This window comes from Colletotrichum fructicola, assembly GCF_000319635.2.
Source record: "Colletotrichum fructicola Nara gc5 chromosome Unknown KSG_Nara_v1_contig04, whole genome shotgun sequence".
Classification (NCBI taxonomy): domain Eukaryota; kingdom Fungi; phylum Ascomycota; class Sordariomycetes; order Glomerellales; family Glomerellaceae; genus Colletotrichum; species Colletotrichum fructicola.
In genome coordinates this window covers 4,655,371-4,670,464 of record NW_027094054.1, presented here as the reverse complement: position 1 = coordinate 4,670,464, position 15,094 = coordinate 4,655,371, and the positions used below count along the sequence as shown (strand labels likewise).

Sequence of the window (15,094 nt, the reverse complement as noted above, 5' to 3'; positions counted from 1 at the left end):
ACTTTGGCCAGGGGGCTTTATTTTCTCTTCCCGGCTTCCGGGCAGCTCCTCAAACTCAGGCCAGGGCAGCATTCACTCGCAGTGTTTGCCTGTCTGTCTCTCTGCTGCCCTGCCCTGCCCTGTCCAGGTGTCTTTTTTGCCTTCCGCCCGCAGCGGCTGACAGGGGCCTTCAAGGCAGTGCACGGAGGTTTTGCTGGGTTTCTAGGGGGTAGCACCGTAGCACCTGCTTTGGGGGAGGGGGGCTAATGGCGAGGTGGGGGTATTTTTGCTTCTGGGCAACACCAGTGACCACGGCGCCAGGGGGGGCCCCGGGGCGTTGTAGCCCCACTAGCCTCCGCCTTGCCGCCGCGTCCCGAGGAGCTGGATGCCCACTTCCACTGATTGGGCTTCCATGCCTCACTCACTCACTCACTCACACTGCCAAGGTCCCGTCCCCGATGCTGTGCTGCTGCTGATGCTGCCGTTGGTGCTGCTGCAGGGCATCGCAGGGCAGGCAGGTTGGCACCTCAGTTAGACCACCTCCCTGCAGCTCACCGTACAGCGGTAACCGTATCCCGAAACGGGGGGGCTGCCCGCCCTTTTCCACTCCCGCACGGCATAATCCCCGCCGTCTCATTGGCCGTTTCCACTAACTTTTCGGAAAGCTTCCAGCTGAACTGTGAGGTGAGCAACCTCCACCACAAGCCAAGATTGAGAAGATTGAGATCTGGCCGCTCGTATCTCGGCATCTTCCCTCTCTCAAGAAATTCTATCTTCAGACTTTTCTTCGGGAGAAAGTCAAAGAAGTTTAAGTGAACATCCCATTCAACCTCTCTCCTCTCGAGTGCGACTGTCGGACAGGCTCGGTCCAGCGCTGCCGAGTGGGTTACCTCTTCGAGGAGGCTGTGGAGGAAAATCAGTGTCCATCGTAGGTTCTCTCTCGCTTCTCCCCCACGGGCACATCAAAAGTCACCCCATTCGTCCGCAACCTCGTTCGTCTGTTTTGGCGGAACCGCCAGGTTCGACGAAACTTGCCGATCGCGCGAGCGCCACACTCCTATTTCAAGATGGGTGGCGGACGGGACGGGCCCGCCGTCGCCGCCGCCTCCTGTGACCTGTCACGGCCGAGTGTTCTGCCGAAGAAAGTAAACGGGACACAGCAAAAAGCCCTTTTCGGCTGTTTTCCCACCCAGACAGTTCTGCTTCCCATGGAACAGATCATCCGCGGCATTGCGTGCGTGTTTGTTTGCCTGCAAGTCATTCGGCCATTCGCCGCGCATGCGTGCGTGTGTGTGTGCTAAGTTTAGATGCCCTGCTGTAGATGATCACCCAACACGAGCGGAATAGGAAAGGCTTGGCAAACCTACTTACTGGAAAGGGCGGAAAACAAACATGATGGAAGGTGACTCGTCCGCAGCGTGTGTGTTGGCCTCACATCATCAGAGACAACTTTCTCGCAACAACACGCACACACGGGCAGATCCGTCAACACGAGACCGAGATACTACCTACCTTACACATTCATCGGTACTAATTTCCCTCTTTCCCCCATTCCGGATGACAAGCTTCTGGAATAACTCTATCGGCTGCACAAGGCATCCAACCTAAGGTCTGTTACTACCAAGCCGGCCCGCCAAGCCCGAAAGCCACGCCATTCGCTCACGTATCGTCGTCTTCGGCAAGTCGTTGCGTTAGGCGTACGACTCGAGATGGCGATGGTTCCATGTAACATACATCACGTAATGCTTGCGACTCTCTCTCTCTCTCTCTCTCTCTCTCTGTGTGTGTCTGTCGGTCGTCACAAGTTGCCCACATTGCTACTGATACCATCACACAGCCCTGTTTTTACCCAGACTTTCGCCGAGAAAGCCTTTCCGGAACGAAGCGACTTTGACCGCACACCCACCCCCCTTTCCTTCGAAAACAACGCCAAGCACAGACCAGACTTCAGATGATTCACGTTCTGCAGCATCTCGCGGACGATCTACAAAGCCCCCCACCACCACCATTCCACACACATGGATACACCAGGATTCTTGAACGAGTAGGTAAAAAGAAGGTGAGTTGAAATTTGGTCAAGCGAAAAAAAGGGGCGGGCCTATTGAGGCTGATGATCCCCTTTGATAATATCTCCGACTTATCGACGACGTCCAGCCTGCTTTACACTACCTCCGCGTCAAGTATCCCTGCCAGAAACGCCCTCCCCCCATAGCTCGTCGACCTCAGGCCTTATAGCGGTCATGTTCTTGGTCTGCGTGTAAAATTACATGGTTATATCCTTACAGTGTTCCTTCCCAGTTCCTCTAGTCGCACAGCTCCTTCCTCCCAACATCGTAGTGACGTGCCCCCCTAAATGGTGAAACGTGTAACAGTCGGTCCGCGTTGACGTTGCCGTCGCAGAAAGGGCACAAAGGCCACTTACACGCCCGAGTACACAGCCGTCACGAACCGCCCACACTCCACCCGCTGCTCCAAGCTCACCTTCCTGCCCTTGCCGTCCTCGCCCAGGCGCACCGTCTGCCGGGGCGTCAGCTGGAACCGGTGCGTCTCGCCGCCGCGGCCCATGAGCGCGTCGCCCGCGCCGCCGTCCAGCGCGCCGATGTAGCCCGGCGCGTTGAGGTTGTTGCGCTTGCCCGTGCCGAGCTGGTAGTGCTCGTTGCCGCCCCAGAAGAGCACGTCGGCGCCCCAGTTGGTGTCGTTCTCGGAGCCGCGCGCCCCGGCGCCCACGCGCGTGACGTTGTCCATTGTCGCCGACACGTGCGTGCTGCCGACCGAGATGTCGTGCAGCCGGATCGGGCACATGCGGTTCGCCTGCTCGTCGAACTCGAAGAGCGAGGAGAGCGCCTTGACCTTGGCCGGGCCCGGCGTGACGTGCGTCCACTTGCCCGTGCCGAGGGAGCCGTAGACGCCCTGGCCGCAGGCCCAGAGGTCGGCTGCGATGCGGGGCATGCGGCGTGCCGGGGCGAGGTCGCCGGTGGTGGCGGCGGTCTGGATGCCTCCCGCCTCCGCGGCGTCCACGGTGAAGAAGGTGTTCATGCCACCGGCGGCGACGGAGGTAATCTTGGGGATCAGGCCGCTGTTGGCGTAGAGCTTGGCGGTGGGCAGGAGGGAGGGCACGTCGATCCTCTGGTAGATGGCCTCTGCGGGCAATCCGAGCTGGCCGTAGGTGTTGTCGCCAAAGGTGAAGAGCTTGCCGTCCTTGTCCAGGGCCGCGGAGTGAAGGTCGCCGGCGGCGATCTTAGCGATCTTGAACCCGGACAGGCCGGTGATTTCGTGCGCCTGGTCGTACGGGCCCGCGGGGCGGGATGTCCAGCTGAGGCCGGGGATGCCCATCTGACCGTTGGACGGGAACTCGGAGGTGCTGGCGGCGGCGGAGAAGACACGTCCCTTGGACGTCAGCAGCAGGCAGTGCTGCAGACCGCTCTTGACGTCGATGACCTTCTCACCGCGGCTGAGCGACTTTGGCGTCAGGATTCTGAAGTTGACGGTCTCGGGGCCGCTGGAGCTCCAGAAGGGGATCCAGGACGACGACTTTGACTGCGGCTCCAGTTTGGCACCAGTCTCCTGGTCATTGCGTGCCGCCGGGAGTGAGTATACCGATCCGTTTGATGAGAGAGCGATGATGCGGTCGTTGGAAACCGTAATCTTTGAAATGTCCTTGCCCTTGAGCGTCTCAACAGGTGAAGGATCCGTCTTTGAGAAGCCCAATCCCCACTGCACAATGTCGCCCTTTTCCGTAACGGCAGCGCCGAAATCCTGCGTCAGCTTGAGATCCCTCAGCAGCTTTCCGTCAAAGTAAGGAATCCTCCGCGGGAGCTTGACGACGCTCTCCTTGGCCTTGGGGTCGATGACCTTGCCCACGTTGGAGCCCCAGGCGTAGACGCCGGGGTTCTCCCAGCTCTTCTTGACCTGCAGGTGCTGAGAGCTGATGAGGTCGCGGTTCTCCTCCTTAGACCCGGACTGAGACTGCTTCCTCGACTTCTCAAACTCGATCTCTGCTTGCTGGTACTTTGGCTTGCGGGCGTCGGCGTCCTTGCTCTCGCCGCTGAGCAGCTGCTTGATGGGGCCGTTCATCGAGTCGTCCAGGTAGTAGAGACCACCACCGACTCCCGCTGTGAGAGCCAATGGGACGAGCTTCCCGAGTAGAGACTTCTGCCCCGGACGGCGAGGACCTCCGCTGGCATGGCGACGCCATTGCTGGCGTGCGGCGGCGGAGGAGCATCTCTGCGCTGTAAGAGACGCGCGGGCGTGGGTGATGGTTCTGCAAGCCTTCATCGTGAGGCTCCCAGGATGAATCATATTAAAAGATGGTGTAAGTAAGGGATCGGATTGTATCGCAATAGGTGCATTGAGACAGCCAGAGTAACACCGCAGAGTGAGGTGCGACCGGGAGGTCGCTGACAGGTCGTGAGGTCATCCACGAAAACTAAAAGTTCGATTCGCCAGCACTAAATCTAGACTTTGGACCCCTGGCAGCCCGTGCAGGGACCGTGCGCCCCGCAGCGGATGGAACATGCGGGCCCCACCATGAAAAGCCATCGCAGCTGGGGCCAATGATTTTCCGCCCGGTTTATGGCAGGGACCTCCACTAACGGGCTACTGAAGCTGAGGTGAGGTGAGCTGGCAGCACCACACCGAACCGGACAGCTGTGCTGCAAAAGGTGGGAACGTCAACCGGCGCCAGATCGGACACGGACAGCTTGCCCCGATCACCACCGCCGAAGCCTTCCTCCACCGTCGCGAGCAGCCAATCCACCATGTACGACGACTCCTGGTACAGCTTCGTGCCCGACGTGGCCAAGAAGGCCGCCTCTGCCGCGCAAGGGGCTGGCCACCGTCGCAAGGAATCGCTGCTGCAGCAGCCCAACGTAAGCCCGCGATGCTACCACCCCACCCCGCTCTGGACAGCTTTCTAACAGCAGCTTGCGTCGCAGGGCATAGCACAGGCATCGGATACACCTGAAGCTCTCGACGAGATCTTTGAAGAGATCGAAGACACAAACACCCCCCCGGAGGCCACGGTTCTGCGCCGCGCCAAGTCGTACTCCGACTTCTACCATGTCGTACGAGCTCAATTGGCCAAAGACGAGCAGAAGAAGAGGAGGAAGCGGAGGAAGGACAAGAATTGGGATGCCCTAGACGTTGCGGCGCAGGTCAATGACCCCAGTCTGAGTCGCAGGCCAGTGCTGGACCATTGTGACGAGCAGCTTCTCGAAGCCAGCCAGCAGGAATACTTGTGCGTTCGGCATCCTCACTTTCTGGGAAGGTTGCTAACAGAGACCAGGCTGTACAAAGACCAATTGACGCTGACCGAACGACACCTCGATGCTCTCATTGACGACACGAACGCTGCTCTAAAGCTCCTGACGACGCTCTCCGACTCGTTTCAATCTGTGGAGGCCCAGACTTCGTCGTTCCAGTCGCAATGCGAGGAACTGCTGTCCGAGCAGCAGAGACTCGAGAAGCTTGCGGACGAGGTTGGCACCGATATTCACTTCTATCTGTATCTCGACAACGTCACAAGACGCCTGAACGCGCCTGGTGCGGGCCGTTTGGTAGACGACGACTCGTTCGGCGAGGTCCTGAGGAACTTGGATTCCTGCATAAACTTCATGTCTAAACATGTACGATCCCCTCGTCTCTCATATGCCGCTGTTTCTAACCTCAGATATCAGACAACCTACCGTGATGCTGAATCATACCTTGCGCGCTACGAGTCTCTGCTCACCAAGGCGCTGCATCTGCTCGAGGTTGGCTTCACGAACCGACTGGACAGCATCTCATCCGAGATCGCAGGTCAAATCGCAGCGACAAAGTCGGAAGCGACACGGCATGCGATCGCCTATGGCCGCTTCCAGGACATGATTCTCGACTCGTACTCGCTGATCCCGAATATCCACAAAGTCGTCAACAGCGTATATGACGAATACGGTCTTCCCATCGCTGGTGTCGCCAAGGAGATATACTCCAATACCGTCAGCAACCTCTTCCAGTCATATCTCGCCGTTCGCGATCGCGACTTGAAGCCCATGATGCAGCACGACGTGGACGAGTTCAAGAAGGAGATCAAGGACCTGTCCGTGGAGACGGCGTCGAGAAACTACATCAAGCAAACGTTTGAACGCGCCTTCAACGAGTCCAACCTGTTTGCCAAGATCTTTGGCCTCGATCTCCAATGGAGCTCAGACCTCGAGTCTGCCTACATGGTTCTCAAGTCAAACAACAGGTCGCTCGTGAACCCGGCCAACATCGTGCACCTGGCCACAAACCTGCAATCCGCCCTGCAATCCGCTGACCTCGACACGATCTGCAGTGTTGTCGGCTGGTTGACGAATGAGTATCTGGTTCTCGACTACGATGAAGAAGAGTCACCCTTTGCTCGTCAGTGCCGAGAACTCAGTGCTAGGCTGTTGACGGAGCACCTATGGGTCTTCACCGACAACTCTTTCGAGGCGGAGATCACCAAGACGGTTACCAAGGCCGTGGTGAAAGATGACGCACTCACAATTGGGCCTGTGATTAATGGCCTGTCCACGTCCAACGCGTACCCCACGGTGAAGCAGGCGTTGACGCTGCTGTCCATGTACGACCAGGCTATGCCGAAAGAACGAAGCGTAAGTCCTAGAGTTCCGATCCACTCGGACCACAAACTAACACTGTCGGCAGCAAAAGAACAGCCAAGTCGTCTTCAAAATTGTCCGCGAAACGATTCAAATCCTGCAACGCGCCGAAGCACGCATCAAGTCCATCAAAGCCGGCACCGACGCCGACCTCTTCATGGTCAAGAACCTCCTCATCATCAAGAACGAACTTGTGTCTCTTGAGATTGGTGACATTCGCAGCGACGCCGCCGCCATGCAGCACTTTGGCCATATCTGGGACCACCTGAGCCCTCAGAACTGGGTCGGCCTTGTCAGCAACATCATCAGCATCGGATCGCTCTGGTCACGTGGTGGTACGCAGCAGCCGTCGGTGACGGCGAAGACGTTGACGGTGGAGGATATGAGCGAGCAGCTTGACGAGCTGCTGAGGCAATCGATCGTCGCCTTCACTCAGCGGTGGGGCAAGCTGATGAATGATGCGAGAGAAAGAAAGGTGGGAGTGAAGCCGATTGGCAAGGTCGAGAAGGAGCTGGACGAGGTATTGCAACGGGCATTCAACAATCAGCCTGAGGTCATTGGGAAGCTCAAGGAGGCTATCCAGATTAATGCGCAGGCGCAAGAGGCGGCGAACGGTGAGAAGAAGGGTATCAGGCGGTACTAGATATTGGACATTTCAGCGGAAGCCAAACAGCATCGGGCAAGCAAGAACATTCTGGACTCGATTAATATTCCGACTATACTGATGCATAGCTAAGCATGATATCAACGATACTTATTTCTTATTGTTATGTCTTTCTCAGATGGTCCGCCTGTCTGAATGCGATGATTGTCTGAATTGATTGGTAGGAAGTTATTGCAGATGATCACACTTGACATCAAAATCTCAGCATATTGCGTCCACAAAACTGACTCTATTGTGCTCATAACTGTCGGGAACGCAGCTGAGTCATCAAGTTGAGGACCACAACGAGCCAAACGGTAGCACGCCATTCGCGCCTTGGATGCATGCCCCACACCAGCTATCTGGGGAACCGGCAGCTGATAAATAAATCTCACCTAAACCTAAAGCTACTCAAGCTCAGGGTCCTTCAACCAACAACCACCATTTCGCCTCTCGGTCAATTGAAGCCGCCGTGCTCTCGCTGCAGTTCTGCCAGCTAGTCTCGCATCCAGCCGCGAACACAAGACTTTTCATTAAGTCTCTGTCGCAAAAAGAGCCGAGGGAGACCCCGATAAGCGATTGGGCGTGGGGTTAGATCCAGACCGAGAACACACAATGGCGGACGCGGCAGTCGACCCCGAGATCGCTGGCGGCGGAGCGCTGCAGACGGCCAAGGATCTCTTTGCCGGTGCAGCTGGTGGTATTGCGCAGGTTCTCCTGGGTAAGTTGCTCTGAATTGGGCTCATTTTGTGTCTTATCGTCGAGGAAATCCAAACGGGGAAAGCATGAGTGCGTGTTTCCCGAGTTGAAGCTTCGGCACGGGGCCGACTTCGGAAGAACATCCGAGCTTAACGACATCTCACTCCCACCACCGAAATTCTCATGATATCTCATCTCAATGAGCCCAATTGATCGGTATAATGAATTGGCATGCTAAACGTACTCAGGCCAGCCCTTTGACATTGTCAAGGTCCGCCTCCAGACCTCCACAACCGCAACAACAGCCGTCGACGCCGCCACCCAGATCTACAAGAACGAAGGCCCCCTCGCCTTCTACAAGGGCACCCTCACCCCCCTCCTCGGCATCGGCGCCTGCGTCTCCATCCAGTTCGGCGCCTTCCACCAGGCGCGCCGCTACTTCGAGGCCGCCAACTCCGCCAAGGTCGGCAGCCCCGCGCTCTCGTATGGGCAGTACTACGCCGCAGGCGCCTTCGCGGGCGTCGCCAACTCCGTCATCTCGGGCCCCATCGAGCACGTGCGCATTCGTCTGCAGACGCAGCCGCACGGCGCGGCGCGGCTGTACTCGGGCCCGCTCGACTGCGTGCGCAAGCTGTCGGCGCACGGCGGCGTGCTCAAGGGCCTGTACCGCGGCGAGGCGGTGACGATCTGGCGCGAGGCGCAGGCGTACGGCGTGTGGTTCCTGGCGTTCGAGTGGATGATGAACGCGGACGCGGCGCGCAACAAGGTCGACCGCAAGGAGATCCCCAGCTACAAGGTCGCGTGGTACGGCGGCCTCGCGGGCGAGGCGCTGTGGCTCGGCAGCTACCCGTTCGACGTCGTCAAGAGCAAGATGCAGACGGACGGCTTCGGCGCCGAGCAGAGGTACAAGACGATGCGCGACTGCTTCGCGCAGACGTACCGCGGCGAGGGGCTGAGAGGGTTCTGGAGGGGTATCGTGCCGACTCTGCTGAGGGCCATGCCTGTGAGCGCTGGTACCTTTGCGGTTGTCGAGATGACCATGAGGGCTATCAACTAGAGGGTCTGAGACGGGGGCTATGTTTGGTTGATGACGGGATTTTGGAAAAGGCGGGCGACTGTCTAGGCGGAGCATACATCGGACAGGATTTTGGGTAGAGTAACATAGAATATCTGAATCACTGGCAACCTTGGTGTTTTCTCCGCCTGATGAGGTTCATCGAGTGTCACGAACGGAAGGCTTCTCAACGTCTCATACTGAAGCCCGTCTTACTGCCGAAGCGCATCTAAGCCTGAAAGAGTAACAGGAGAAAACATCGGGCAAGGAAGAGCGATAAAGCTTGGCGGACTTAGATATGCCCTAATGGAATCGTTTGTGCAGTTCTACACCAAAGTCGAGAAACATCCTGCATCAGATCGCCCTTGCCTGACACGAGGACGATAGTCGATATGGAGCTAGTATAAGTTGGGTTTACAGCTCATATTGTAGACGTTCTCCGCAAGAATGAGACTTTCTGCGGACACTTTTCCCACAAGGTTCCCTCGTCATCATAATCAAGGCCACCGAAAAACGAATACAAGCTGTGATAGTGGTAGCATGCGATACATGAAACTAGTCTTCGTCGTCCGTCAATTTCTTGACTTGATACACTTCGAATAGATGTTAATTCCAAAGGGATCTTCGAAGAGCTTCTTCTCCGCGAGAAGGACTCACGCGTGTGGCTGCATAACGCGCTGGGAAATGCACATACAGCGATCCAAAATCAGACCGAAAAGATCAACGCGTTGGATTTCCGCGTTGGCTGTTGAGTTCCGAAGAACGTCTCTTCAATTTATACTGTACGGTCTATCCGAAACGTATGCATTCTGCCCAGAAGAGACAGCGGTGGGATTATAAAAGTGAGCCCCATGGGTACACAACTTGCCAGCAAACCAATGGGCAATGACTCCCGAGACCAATGGTGTCTTATCAGCAGAGGTGATTCTACCTTAGGACAAGAGGCCTTGGAGAGTCCCAAATACTCGCATTTACGTCTTTCAACTCTCAATCAGGCGTCCGATGTCTGTCACCCCTAGTTGTGATTATTCAGACATGAATCATTGACAGCTGATGGGCAGAAATGTTGTGGTGGAAGAGAGTTCACACCTATGATCACGCATCAAATTTCATGTGGCAAAGTCTTACTTCATGGATACCTTGCACACTGAGGGCTGGCAAAAGGTTATTGTCCTGTCTGTTGGCTGGAAGTCTTGCACCCCATCCTAGGGGATTATAAGTACTTACAAGGTTGGGAACTCATAAGACCTCATGATGGACAGCTTACGAACGATTTGGCTTCATTGGATCCAGAAATCTGTCTTAGAACAACCCTGATGCCGTAACGTATGGCTTTGCCTTTAAAGCCGGATGAGAGCCGATGGCAGAACGTGTGTTGTCATTACAGAGAGACAGAGAGAGAAATTTGCTACCTGCGTGATAAGGCAGGCTTGTCGAACCTATTGCTGAGACGGCTGTCGGCTGAGTACTCTCTGCGCAGTCTCCCGGATCCGTCCCGTGCGCCTGTTGTTCTAGGTGTATTCTGAAAGCTCATCAAAAGACGCCATCAGAGTGTATTCGACATGTGATCTTGAACCAGCCCGGATATATCGGTATACGCTGATCTCATTGTGTTGCATGTTTAAACATCGTATTTTAACAGAACTTGAGCCACATCATTTCACAATGCAACTGATTTGCTGTGTTGATTATTGCGCAGTGCCTTTTGATGCACTCATGAATAACAGCTACACCGCCAGTACGGCGTCAGGGCGTTATCAAGTTCAAATCTTGCTCGAATCATTTTGTATTTAAGAGACTTGTAGTCCATCTACTCGTCCTGGAAGTAATTCATTGTGGATTTCATCCGCGCATTTTGTACAGATTGTGTATGAACATTTAAGGGCGATGGTCAGCTTGAGATAAGCACAGGGTTAATGCCATGAAATGCCAGAGAGTATCTTCAATCTAGCCATGTCTTTATTTCCAAGCTAGAATAAACGGAAATGGGTAGTAAGCGCGAACGGCAGCGCAAACGGATCGCCTGAGAAACGCCTGACGTTTGTTGGGGTTCTGTGAGTAGCTGATACCTTAAAAGGGTGACTTCGAGGTTGAGAAGTTGATCTTTCAGGCCAAATGGTAAAACCCAGCGCGGCCATGCTTACATTCGTCTGCAATCTGCGAGCTGGAGCAGAGATGGATGATGCTGAAAGGCAAGATAATTACGCAATAACCACGATCCACGGTCTAGTAAAGCATTACTCCTACTGTTAGTACCTTCCGTCCTGACCGTATTCTGGAAATGCCCAACGAAACCAAACGCAGCAGCAAGTTGTCTATTATTCACACCTAAGGCTCGTTCAAAATGAGGCAAACCACTTGCCTCTCCAGGCAAGACTCTACAGAGTGTGAATCGGAAAGCCTCTCGGACTGGGGATGTCGTTATTTGGTTTGCCTTCTTGTCGTTATTTGGACCAGATACACTCGTTTTGTATTCTTGTAGCATGGCACTTGCATTCAGTCTGGAAAGACGAGAAAGTATTGGATTCAGTGTTGTCTTTTCCCATCAGGATTATCATAGTTTACTCAACTTTGACATATGAGAATCTTATTCTTATTGACCATTCGTTTAAGGCAAATTGGTACACAGCGGGAACGTGTTGACCAGGTGGCTGCGGGATTGGAGATGGGAAAGCGTACACCTCAGGCTGGCCAATTAGTCCTGTGGCATTTGAATTCCTTTAGTCCGTCCTCGCCGTTCTCTCCAGAACTTAGTTGCCTCTAGAACTTCAGGGCAGCCCTGCACCAGCCAACCCCATTTTTTCAAAAATACAGTACTTATCTCCCAGCCCCTGACATACCAAGCCTCCCCCCAGACAGCAAAAGGCGCCACCGCATCATCTGCATCCTCGACTCTCATCATATCGCCACATAACTCTTCCTTGTTGATTACACCCGCTTCGATTCCTCGTAGGATATTATCTCTCATGATAGGAATTGGGAAAAGATCGATCCAGGGATGGTGCTGTATAGTTGTCTGCAGCTCAGTTGGGCGAAGCCCATCTGGCACGGATAACAACAAGGTGGCGGCGTCTTGAGGTCTCGGACCCTGTAGATTGAATGGAGAAATGCATTCATCGTGATACATCTTCTCAAACGGAAAGTTCAGTGTCAGGGCGTTGATGGCCAACGCGTTGATGACATTAAGACGTGCGAGTATGGGTAGGTTACTGGGTCTTGGTCCGTTGATGCTACAGTTTGCGATGACTGATCGCACAAACTCAGCTGCCTTCTCGTGGGATTTAAGACAGTGTAAGAGGATGTAGTTGAGTGGCCAATCGTGGCGGGCATTGCGCACATTAGAGTGGCCACGCTTCGAGTCGTAGTCTCGTTCAGTACGGCCATCAGACTTAATATCGTCTTTGGCTACAAGCCGAGACTCGGGATTGAAGTTTGAGGCAGCGGCCTCACACCGCTCAAGATGTCTCTTTTTCCCTGCTACGTATCAACATCCGGGCGTGAAAGGGGGGCAGGTTCTGGGCAAACACTAACGACGCGCCCTCTGGTTCAAGCGATTTTGTTGCCTCCTTCTCTCAGTAGAGCTGGCCACGACTGTCCAATTTTGTCTCCACTCATCCTCAGCTTCAGACAGATGAGCCATTACAGCAGCAACCCTGGCGAAATGGTACTTCAACGGCAATGTGAAAGAGGCGAGAATACTTGTAGCATTGCAGTGAAGGAGAGAAGGGAATGGAAGAGCGCCACATAGAGAATATCAAACCGTAAGCTTTAGTGACAGAGTTACCATAACATCCGCACACAATCGAAGCAATACGGGGAGACGTGCTAAGCCGGGATGCCGAAAATATTCCACTACGGGATACGGATAGTTCGCAAGTCCGTGCTGCAGGTTGATGACACCCCTGCTAGTTCGAACCCTCATCATATCTCGGAAGAGCTCCACTGACATGGTACGTTAGGCTTACGCAAAATAGTAATCTGTTTCGGTACATTACTCACTCCTAGGCATCTCAAGAGCCTCTGCAACATGCTAACTCCGGTGCAGGCAAGACGTAATCCGTAGTTGGGTAGGAAGGCACCATGGTCAAGTATCTCCGTAATGTGGAATCCTGATAGCTAGAGGGCCACCGTCGTCTCCAACTATGGACAGTACTTAGAGCGTCTGGATATAAATTTCTCGACTGCCCTTCCCAGATCATCATGGCTCTTCGCCATCAGCACTTCTCAATCTCTTCGACAGTATGACGGAGTCCAAGCGAACTATCCTCATCACCGGAGGCACTTCTGGCCTTGGCTAACATGCCGCTACCAGCCTTGCCCGCCAACTCCCAGACAGCACCATCATAATTGCATCTCGAAGCGATTCCAACTCGTCAGCTGCTTCCATACGGCAATCCACAGGGCACAAAGACGTCAATTTCCTCCCGCTCGACTTGGGCAATCTGCAGAGCATCAGATCCTTTGCCATCGCCATCTCCGAGAGAGGCACGCCGCCAATCTCCATCCTCTTGTTGAACGCCGCGATGCAGTTTCCCAATGGCATCAAGTACACCAACGACGGCTTGGAAGCAACATTTGGCATCAATCATGTTGGACACGCGGCCTTGTTTCACCTTCTCCGACCGTTTCTTGCGGAAAATGCCCGGGTCGTCGTAACGAGCAGCGCAACACACGACCCGGCACAAAAGACAGGCGTCCCCGATGCGAAATACACTTCTGCAGAAGAACTGGCACACCCAACTGGCGAGGCAGCCCAAAACAGCGGAATGCAGCGGTATGCGACAAGCAAGCTGTGCAACGTCCTGTGGTCGTACGCCTTGCACCGCCGATTTGCTGACATTCCGGACAAGCAGTGGACTGTCGTTGTGTTTGATCCGGGTATGATGCCTGGGACAGGCTTGGCCCGTGAAGCAGGACCTGTATTCAAATTTTTCTGGCGCAGAGTGCTCCCCACGCTCGTCCCATTGCTGCGTCGAGTCCTGTCTTTCAGCGTTTGGACGGCCCAGGAATCGGGGTCGAATTTGGCTTGGGTTGCATTAGAGACGTCTACTAGTGGTGTGTATTATGATGCTCGAACCCAGATTGAGTCGAGTGTCAGCAGTTATGATGAGGTAAAGCAGGAGGATCTTTGGAAGTGGACAAGCAAGTATATTACAAAGATTCTGGAAGAGGAGCAGGAGCTTGTAACGGACGAGCTGTTGTAACCTACCTATATATGTTGAGGAACTCTCGAGGTCATAACCTATGTGTAAGAAATATGCTTAGGCCTCTGGCCGTGCACAATGGTTTTGACCTGCTTAGTGCAACAGACCTTCTAAGTCCGCGCCTCCTGGCAATACACACAGCCTTCGGTCATGTAGTTGTATCCAACCGGTACATTCGGCCAGGGCGCGCGATCGACTTGATGCGGTGATGTTCAGCGGGTCTAAATACCAGGAGGAACGTATAGGGTTTCCAAAAAGACGACATTGCCCGGAAGCCCTGAGCTCTTGTCCGCATAGGATAGATATAGTGTAGTGCTGGTGGAATGAAATATCGGTCATGAGTACGAACGGACGATGGCGAGACAATGGCTTTGACTCTTCTCTATGGCATTCCGAGAAGCACACATCACGAATTACCCTCGAAGGCGCATGTAAACCTTCAAAGAGGTAATGTATATACGTATCTCAACAGCCCTAGACAGCATGTATTTCAGTCCAATGATGCCTAAATCTGGGTAATTCCTCGACTTGGCCTTCCAGCACGAATTGGCTGTCTCTCTCCCAAAAGCCAGACGGCGGAGTAACTTTGAATGTTACCGGGCAGATAGCAGAGTCCCAAAGACATATGCAACTTGAAAGACGTAAGTTAAGCCACCGCTCTCCTGAGAGTATTGGACTCCACAGCCTCTGGCAGCAATAGAGCCAACGACCAATTGCGGCTCTCGGCGACAGCTCTTCTGCAAGGCAAATTTCTCACCAGGGCCCGAAAGTCTGCTGAGCGATCGCAAATTACATGTACGCTGCTGAACTTTGGAAAACGAACTCACGACGCTGAAGGTCGATCAATGCTATTCTGTTTTTGGAGGATGAAGAACTTGCTCTAATGAGATTTTAT

At 54.3% G+C, this 15,094-nt stretch overlaps 4 protein-coding genes across 4 annotated transcripts; 3 read left to right on the top strand and 1 right to left on the bottom strand.

Annotated features, from left to right (window-relative positions):
* Window positions 1-2,397: 2,397 nt before the first annotated feature.
* On the bottom strand, window positions 2,398-4,254 carry CGGC5_v008105 (Protein FMP25; the record flags this gene model as incomplete). The annotated part of the gene is made up of 1 exon (XM_032023459.1): window positions 2,398-4,254. One exon carries the CDS (start codon window positions 4,252-4,254, stop codon window positions 2,398-2,400), a length of 1,857 nt encoding a protein of 618 aa, XP_031892007.1.
* A 482-nt stretch (window positions 4,255-4,736) lies between these two features.
* COG3 (Conserved oligomeric Golgi complex subunit 3) lies at window positions 4,737-7,242 on the top strand (the record flags this gene model as incomplete). Its single annotated transcript, XM_032023447.1, has 5 exons — window positions 4,737-4,847; window positions 4,914-5,215; window positions 5,264-5,603; window positions 5,655-6,593; window positions 6,646-7,242. The coding sequence occupies 5 exons, from the start codon at window positions 4,737-4,739 to the stop codon at window positions 7,240-7,242; spliced, it is 2,289 nt and encodes a 762-aa protein (XP_031892006.1).
* A 615-nt stretch (window positions 7,243-7,857) lies between these two features.
* Window positions 7,858-8,998, top strand: CGGC5_v008103 (putative mitochondrial carrier; the record flags this gene model as incomplete). Its single annotated transcript, XM_032023436.1, has 2 exons — window positions 7,858-7,963; window positions 8,190-8,998. 2 exons carry the CDS (start codon window positions 7,858-7,860, stop codon window positions 8,996-8,998), a joined length of 915 nt encoding a protein of 304 aa, XP_031892005.1.
* A 4,077-nt stretch (window positions 8,999-13,075) lies between these two features.
* On the top strand, window positions 13,076-14,199 carry CGGC5_v008102 (Protochlorophyllide reductase A; the record flags this gene model as incomplete). The annotated part of the gene is made up of 2 exons (XM_032023425.2): window positions 13,076-13,083; window positions 13,308-14,199. 2 exons carry the CDS (start codon window positions 13,076-13,078, stop codon window positions 14,197-14,199), a joined length of 900 nt encoding a protein of 299 aa, XP_031892004.2.
* Between the last annotated feature and the right edge of the window lie 895 nt (window positions 14,200-15,094).